Source organism: Triticum urartu, chromosome 6 (assembly GCF_003073215.2).
Source record: "Triticum urartu cultivar G1812 chromosome 6, Tu2.1, whole genome shotgun sequence".
NCBI lineage: Eukaryota > Viridiplantae > Streptophyta > Magnoliopsida > Poales > Poaceae > Triticum > Triticum urartu.
The window spans coordinates 6,150,183-6,159,481 of NC_053027.1; the positions used below are offsets into that span (position 1 = coordinate 6,150,183).

The following is a 9,299-nucleotide window of genomic DNA, read 5'->3' on the forward strand; positions in this document are numbered from 1 at the left end:
GTAAAAAGACCGGAGGGAGTACGTACAAGCTGCAGCGTGCTGTACAAACTTGGCCCAGGAAAACTGCAATAAATGGACGCGGAGATGAGGAAAGGCCGCGCCTCGCCTGCCTGCCTGCCTGCCACCGTGACAGGCGGCAAGTGCTCCGGCCGGTGGACGCGCGCGCACGGGGCCCACTGCTACAAGCGCAGGTCTACACCGTGCGACCAGAATCGCACGGCCTGGATCACCCGTCAAACCAGGCAATGACCACCCCAGCGGCGTCCGGGGGCGGGGAGCCCCACCGCCCACCTCGCCCCCGCGTGCCGCCGTGCAGGCGCACTGCCCCACGCCACGGGCTCACCACCGCCACCGCACCGCTCTCCTCCTCCTCCTCTACCTCCGCGCCATTGCGCCTCCCCAACATTTAAACAGCCAAACCAAACAAAAGCCACACACGCCGCCCCGTGCTGCTCCACTGTACCACCACCCACACAGTCCCACTCTCCCACTATCCCCTAGCCTCCAGCTGAGCCAGCTCCCCTCGCCGCCACGCCGGCAATGGCGCCCGCTTGCTCCCTCCCCGCCCTTCTCCTCCTCACCCTCGCGGTGCTGTCCCCCACCCCGGCCGCGGCGGCGCGGTTCGCGTGCAACGCCACGGCGCCGCGGGCCTCCACCTGCCAGGCCCTCGTCTCCTACTCCCCGCCCAACGCCACCACCCTGGCCGCCGTCCGCGCGCTCTTCCAGCTCCGCTCGCACCGGGCGCTGCTTGCCTCCAACGACCTCCCGCTCTCCACGCCCACCACCGCGCCGGCCCCGTCCCCGGTCCGCGTCCGCCTGCCCTGCCTCTGCTCCGGGGGCGCCGGCGCCACCTTCCAGCGGCCCACCTACAAGGTCCGCGCGGGCGACACGCTCGACGCCGTCGCCCGCGGCGCCTTCGCGGGGCTCGTCACGTACCGCGACATCGCCGCCGCCAACAACATCTCCGACCCCAACCGGGTCGCCGTCGGCCAGGAGCTCTGGGTGCCGCTGCCCTGCAGCTGCGACCCCGTCGGAGGGGAGCCCGTCGTGCACCTCACGTACGTCGCGCCTGCCGGGAGCTCCGTCGCCGGGATTGCGGAGGAGTACGGGACCACGGAGGAGACGATTCTGGCCCTCAACCGCATGCCCGACGCCAAGAGCCTCCTCGCCGGCCAGGTCCTCGACGTACCGCTCCGAGGTAGTGCCGCCACGAAGACCTCTCTCCCTTTTCTTGTTGCTGACTTGCCATTGCTCCAAGATTCAGCCTTTTTGCTATGCATTTTTGCCTCCTCTTTTTGTGTTGTTCAGTGATAAACCGTTAGAGATATCTCTTCCTTTTGCGATAGTTTGCTACTGATGGTACATTGTGCTTGTGCGATATGTGTACTTCTTTATTATTGGTGGATCCAACAAATTACAGGATGCAATGGCAGTTGCTGATGTGAAGCTGCATCTATCAAACATTTTCTGAACTCTTTCTAGGTTCTTTCTGCTGGTAAAAGTGGAGGGATGCCATGGAGATGCTTTGCCAACGCAAAGTTGAAAGTCCTATCTCTTTCCTTGATCCTCTTTGTAGATTGTAGTACGAGTAGTACTTTTTCACAGTGTCCCAAGGTTGCTTTTCAGATTGTTTGCCCTGAAAAGTTGTGCTTGTGATGGGCAAAAAGGGGGTTTTCTACCTTGCAAGTTGCAACACATATCATCATACCTCGGTTCAGATTCGAGTCTTGGATATGCTGCCACTTGAGTCTGAAGTTATGAACAGTTAACATTTCTCGCATGGTATGGTTGATTACAGGAGGTTAATCCATCTTCTTACTCTGAGAAAAAAAATTGGACCAAAAGAATTGTAGTACTACTAGCCGGGTTAAATGATCGTAGCAGGGCAAAATAATTCAGTCAAGAATCTGTCTGTCTTTTGATTTGCAAAGTCATTCGATATGTTCATACATATGCCACCTGGTTAATTTGCGTTCTCCGACTCATGACAATGCCTCTAAGTTGAGATGCTCGTTACAGTTTACTTTCTGCTCTTTATTTTTCTGAATTTAACTGAACTGAACATAACTGAACTGATGTCATCAAGCTAAGCCTGTCATGAACATTGTAACGCTTCTGCAAGTTAATCTTTCTAAATGCTGTTATATTTCTTTACGGAGGGAGTACTAGTTGTTTTCGAGCGACGTCATATACGTTCGAATTGTACAGATACTCATTCAGAGTTCAGTTTAGGGGTTCTGGTTTAACATAGTGTGACACTTGTGCAGCTTGCTCTTCTGCCATTAGCAACTCGGCCATCGACCGCAACCTCCGCGTCCCCAACGCGAGCTACATCCTGACGGCCAACAACTGCATCATGTGCGGCTGCAGCTCCACCAGTTGGCAGTGAGTACTTCCTGGGCCAGTCAGCTTCTTGTCGTCCCTACTAAATCATACTGTACATGCTACTGAAACTGACGAAACCTGAACTTGGCAATGCCCTGAAAAAATTCAGGCTGGACTGCCAGCCGACGCAAGGGTTGACACCCTCCTGCCCGGCGGCGAAATGCGGAGATCTGTTCCTCGGGAACACGTCGACGTCCGCGACCTCGGCCTGCGAGAGCACGACGTGCTCCTACGCCGGCTACACCAACGGCACCTCGTTCACCATCCTCGCCAACCTCACCACCAGCTCCGTGTGCAACGGTGAGCGCTTAGCCATTGGCTGTACATTGTCATTGTTGTGTACAAATGCCATTGTCATTGACACCGGCTTGTTGGTTGTGGCAGCTGCTGGGATATCGCCGGCCGCGCAGCCGGCCCACTCCTCGGCGTCCAGATTGGGGTCGCCGGCGCGGTGGTCGGAGCTGATCGTCGGGCTCCATGTCGCTCTGCTGTGCCTCGGGTTTCTGCGCCGTGACTGAGTAGCAATTCAGATTCTTGTCGCTGGACGTGTAGGTCGTAGCTCTGTCTTGTGAGTAATTTGAGACGCGCTGCATGTGCATGTGCGGCTTCGGTTTGCAGGATGTGTTAGAAGGCAGACGTTAGGGGAACACTCGCTCTGTGTTAGAAGGTGCTCGTAGATCAGATCGGGGCAGATTTGTAGTGCCGAACAGTATTTCCAGCGTTCTTGGTTTTGGCCTGGTGTTATCACTGTCTTGCTATAAAATGGGGACCCTCTTTGTTTTAGGATTTCGCTACAAACCGAATTTCAGGCTCTTAGCCATGACAAATCAAACGTTTTTTTAGGATGGCAATTCTTTTTAGCAAGCATGGCAGATCCTTGTTATGTTCAGTTTTTTGCAACGATTTGTTGTGCTTGTCAAGAGGGAATTTTCATCCTTGTGACAACTTGATTTGCCATAAAAGATGTTCGATTTGCTGTGGTTAAAATTTTTACGTCAGACTTTTAACATTTTCGTTGTTTTACATAATCCCGCCGATAGTTGCTGACTCCTACAGGAAACACGCGTTAAAAGAAATAGGCATCGAAAACATGACTGAAGAGTTACATAAAGTTGACAAAAATATAGCCCTCCAAAATGAGCAATTATTGCCCATCTATCTATCTATATGTGTACCAATATAAAAAGACTCAAATAGACAGATCCAAAGCATTTCCACCACCGTCAAATCATGTTATCTAACGGTTCAAATTGCTCCAATGTTGAGCACCAAACATGTTTAACGCTCTAATTATCCATCACCGCCATGGGTTATAAACACGTTTTGACTCAACGCTATCCCATGAAATTCGCCATGTAATTAATATCCTACCATTCACGTGAAAAAGTAACTGATATCTTATCGAATATCAACGTACAACAGATATATCTTACTTAATATAATGTGCAGCTAATATCATACCTAATATACTACACGTAAATAATATCTTACTTAATATCCGCATGCAATTAATATACTTCCAAATTAACGTGCATTGCACGTGTACATATTGACTAGTTCTAAAAGTTACTCCATCTTCATAAATAATGTGTGTGTGCACGCGCATGGCGTGTAAATAACCTAACTCTTCAAATTAAAACACAATTAGTAGATCATCAGAGTTCACATCGGCATATCTCGCACTAGACAAGTTTAGTGCACATGTTTAATACAAGTTCAATTGTAAACAATCGGCAAATATTACGGCTCATTTCAACATGTTAGTTCTCACCACATACATCAATGTTAATCTACTACAACAGATAGATACACAAAGTGGATACATATATTCTTCTTATCACATTACTAAAAGTGGATACATCAATATCATAATTTAGTATATTTTTCATATTATGTTTAACTAGTGTATAAATTTGATCAAACTTTACATACGACTTAATACATACTCCCTTTGTTCGGAATTACTTGTCTTGGATATGGATGTATCTAGAACTAAAATACGTCTAGATACATCCATTTCTGCAACAAGTAATTCCGAATGGAGGGAGTACCAAACATATGAAGTAAAAAATCGGAGAGGGTGTCATTTTGTGTGTTTACCCTTGATCATTTAGCACTCGATGCAACTAAATGATTAGATATAACCGACAAATTGAACGAGGAAAACATCAATATAACCTGCTTTGGTTGGGTTTCAGTTCCTTTTTTAGATGTTAAAAATACCATTTCCATGTGACGAACCACACATGCTCACTGACCAATTATAACCCTAAAGTGGGAAGGGGAAGATTTGACTGTGAAAGGAAAAGAAGAGCAAACCATCCAAAGAGGGAGAGCGAGGGTATTCGAGAAGACCCCGCTTATCAACACCACACACATTCCGACAAATTTTATCTATACCAATATAAAAAGACCCAGATGGGCAGATCCAATTAATCTCGGTCATTAAATCATGTCAATCCAACGACACAGACTGCTTCAATGTCGAGCACTCAACACGTTTAGCATGCAGTTAATTTCATGTCAAATATAGTGCTAATCACATAATAACACGTAAATAATATCCAACTTAATATCCGCATGCAATTAATATACTTCCAAATTAACGTGCATTGCACGTGTACATATTGACTAGTTCTAAAAGTTACTCCATCTTCATAAATAATGTGTGTGTGCGCGCGCATGGCGTGTAAATAACCTAACTCTTCAAATTAAAACACAATTAGTAGATCATCAGAGTTCACATCGGCATATCTCGCACTAGACAAGTTTAGTGCACATGTTTAATACAAGTTCAATTGTAAACAATCGGCAAATATTACGGCTCATTTCAACATGTTAGTTCTCACCACATACATCAATGTTAATCTACTACAACAGATAGATACACAAAGTGGATACATATATTCTTCTTATCACATCACTAAAAGTGGATACATCAATATCATAATTTAGTATATTTTTCATATTATGTTTAACTAGTGTATAAATTTGATCAAACTTTACATACGACTTAATACATACTCCCTCTGTTCGGAATTACTTGTCTTGGATATGGATGTATCTAGAACTAAAACACGTCTAGATACATTCATTTCTGCAACAAGTAATTCCGAACGGAGGGAGTACCTAACATATGAAGTAAAAAAATCGGAGAGGGTGTCATTTTGTGTGTTTACCCTTGATCATTTAGCACTCGATGCAACTAAATGATTAGATATAACCGACAAATTGAACGAGGAAAACATCAATATAACCTGCTTTGGTTGGGTTTCAGTTCCTTTTTCAGATGTTAAAAATACCATTTCCATGTGACGAACCACACATGCTCACTGACCAATTATAACCCTAAAGTGGGAAGGGGAAGATTTGACTGTGAAAGGAAAAGAAGAGCAAACCATCCAAAGAGGGAGAGCGAGGGTATTCGAGAAGACCCCGCTTATCGACACCACACACATTCCGACAAATTTTATCTATACCAATATAAAAAGACCCAGATGGGCAGATCCAATTAATCTCGGTTATTAAATCATGTCAATCCAACGACACAGACTGCTTCAATGTCGAGCGCTCAACACATTTAGCATGCAGTTAATTTCATGTCAAATATAGTGCTAATCACATAATAACACGTAAATAATATCCAACTTAATATCCGCATGCACTTAATATACTTCCAAATTAACGTGCATTGCATGTACATTGACTAGTTCTAAAAGTTACTTCATCTTCATAAATAATGTGTGTGTGTGCGCGCGGCGTGTAAATAATCTAACTCTTCAAATTAAAACACAATTAGTAGATCATCATAGTTCACATCGGCATATCTCGCACCAGACAAGTTTAATGCACATGTTTAATATAAGTTCAATTGTAAACGACCGACAAATATTATGGCTCATTTCAACATGTTAGTTCTCAACCACATACATCAATGTTAATCTACTACAACAGATAGATACACAAAGTGGATACATATATTCTTCTTATCACATTACTAAAAGTGGATACATCAATATCATAATTTAGTATATTTTTCATATTATGTTTAACTAGTGTATAAATTTGATCAAACTTTACATACGACTTAATACATACTCCCTTTGTTCGGAATTACTTGTCTTGGATATGGATGTATCTAGAACTAAAATACGTCTAGATACATCCATTTCTGCAACAAGTAATTCCGAATGGAGGGAGTACCAAACATATGAAGTAAAAAATCGGAGAGGGTGTCATTTTGTGTGTTTACCCTTGATCATTTAGCACTCGATGCAACTAAATGATTAGATATAACCGACAAATTAAACGAGGAAAACATCAATATAACCTGCTTTGGTTGGGTTTCAGTTCCTTTTTTAGATGTTAAAAATACCATTTCCATGTGACGAACCACACATGCTCACTGACCAATTATAACCCTAAAGTGGGAAGGGGAAGATTTGACTGTGAAAGGAAAAGAAGAGCAAACCATCCAAAGAGGGAGAGCGAGGGTATTAGAGAAGACCCCGCTTATCGACACCACACACATTCCGACAAATTTTATCTATACCAATATAAAAAGACCTAGATGGGCAGATCCAATTAATCTCGGTCATTAAATCATGTCAATCCAACGACACAGACTGCTTCAATGTCGAGCGCTCAACACGTTTAGCATGCAGTTAATTTCATGTCAAATATAGTGCTAATCACATAATAACACGTAAATAATATCCAACTTAATATCCGCATGCACTTAATATACTTCCAAATTAACGTGCATTGCATGTACATTGACTAGTTCTAAAAGTTACTTAATCTTCATAAATAATGTGTGTGTGTGCGCGCGGCGTGTAAATAATCTAACTCTTCAAATTAAAACACAATTAGTAGATCATCATAGTTCACATCGGCATATCTCGCACCAGACAGGTTTAGTGCACATGTTTAATATAAGTTCAATTGTAAACGACCGGCAAATATTATGGCTCATTTCAACATGTTAGTTCTCACCACATACATCAATGTTAATCTACTACAACAGATAGATACACAAAGTGGATACATATATTCTTCTTATCACATTACTAAAAGTGGATACATCAATATCATAATTTAGTATATTTTTCATATTATGTTTAACTAGTGTATAAATTTGATCAAACTTTACATATGACTTAATACATACCTAACATATGAAGTAAAAGATCGGAGAGGGTGTCATTTTGTGTGTTTACCCCTGATCATTTAGCACTCGATGCAACTAAATGATTAAATATAACCGACAATTGAACGAGGGAAACATCAATATAATCTGCTTTGGTTGGGTTTCAGTTCCTTTTTTAGATGTTAAAAATACCGTTTTGATGTGACGAGCCACACATGCTCACTAGCCAATTATAACCCTAAAGTGGGAAGGGGAAGATTTGATTGTGAAAGGAAAAGAAAAACAAACCATCCAAAGAGGGAGAGGGAGGGTATTCGAGAAGACCCCGCTTATTGACACCACACACATTCCGACAAATTTTAGTTAGCAAATAAGTCATACTCGCTATATCTCATCAGGATATTTATTAAGTCTATATGTTCTACGACACACCAAGATTCTTACAGCTATTGAAATAAACACAAACACACTATAGTATATCTAAATAGTAGAAAATAATCCTTCGATGTGATTTGCCATATCTTATGATTTCTTATATTTAAACATAATCATGAAAAACTTTGGTTAAAATTCATCTATTTTGACAAAACTAGGCCCTGAAGTTGCATAATAGTGAACTTTGAGCAATTTTTTTGCTTTCCTATGTTGTTAGATACAACGGGGAAAATATTAGTTCAGATTGTATGGCAAAGATCTTATTAAAACTACTTAAGATTTTGTGACACATGGACTTATAAAAAGATTAAAAAAAACTTTAGTATGAACTAGTTGTTTCTTTTACTATGCAATGACATTTTGATATCATTTCTGAGAGAATATTTTTTAACTGGTTTGCCACAACCTTTGATGTTGTCTTATGCAAGACATTGCAAAGAGTAACCAGACAGAGCTGAAAGAGACTCGAGGGATTTATACATTGGAAATAAGCATCAAAATGGTGTTTTTGATGGTCTTTGTTGAATCATTCACTCACCATTGGAAGAAAAGCTTGGGTGACGCCTACACCACACACGAGTTCGAGTGGTATTGATTTTTTTAGCCTAGAACCCATCTGGGCCGTGGGCCTTTAGGTGAAACATCTAAAATAATATGCATTTAATCTCATCTTGTATATATGGTTCAAAGATCAAACATTAATCACCGATATAACCTTACACGGGACAATTGCAAGTACATTTTCCATCTCCAATACCCCTTTCGAGGAAAACAAATTACCATACAATTATGTCGCCATGGCTTCCATTTGAATCGAGTTAGTGCCTCATAACCCACAAGTATAGGGGATCGCAATAGTTTTCGATAAGTAAGAGTGTTGAACCCAATGAGGAGCTAAAGGCAGAACAAATATTCCCTCAAGTTCTATCGACCACTGATACAACTCTACGCACGCTTGATGTTCGCTTTACCTAGAACAAGTATGAAACTAGAAGTACTTTGTAGGTGTTTTTGGATAGGTTTGCAAGATAATAAAGAGAATGTAAATAAAAAGTAGGGGCTGTTTAGATAAAGACACAACTAAGTTAGTTTTAGTAAAGAGCTTTTTGTTACGAGAAAGTTATTTGTCCCTAGGCAATCGATAACTAGACCGGTAATCATTATTGCAATTTTATATGAGGGAGAGGCATAAGCTAACATACTTTCTCTACTTGGATCATATGCACTTATGATTGGAACTCTAGCAAGCATCCGCAACTACTAAAGATCATTAAGGTAAAACCCAACCATAGCATTAAAGCATCAAGTCCTCTTTATCCCATACGCAACA

At 42.2% G+C, this 9,299-nt stretch overlaps 1 protein-coding gene across 1 annotated transcript; it reads left to right on the plus strand.

Annotated features, from left to right (window-relative positions):
- Positions 1-400: 400 nt before the first annotated feature.
- LOC125513752 (chitin elicitor-binding protein-like) lies at positions 401-3,168 on the plus strand. The gene is made up of 4 exons (XM_048678942.1): positions 401-1,198; positions 2,268-2,385; positions 2,495-2,685; positions 2,770-3,168. Exons 1-4 carry the CDS (start codon positions 541-543, stop codon positions 2,901-2,903), a joined length of 1,101 nt encoding a protein of 366 aa, XP_048534899.1. The 5' UTR covers positions 401-540; the 3' UTR covers positions 2,904-3,168.
- The last annotated feature ends 6,131 nt before the right edge of the window (positions 3,169-9,299 follow it).

Coding starts and splice junctions, on each gene's coding strand:
- LOC125513752 (XM_048678942.1), top strand. CDS start 541: ATGGCGCCCGCTTGCTCCCTCCCCGCCCTTCTCCTCCTCACCCTCGCG. Junction 2,386..2,494: donor TGCAGCTCCACCAGTTGGCA/GTGAGTACTTCC, acceptor GAAAAAATTCAG/GCTGGACTGCCAGCCGACGC. Junction 2,686..2,769: donor CACCAGCTCCGTGTGCAACG/GTGAGCGCTTAG, acceptor TGGTTGTGGCAG/CTGCTGGGATATCGCCGGCC.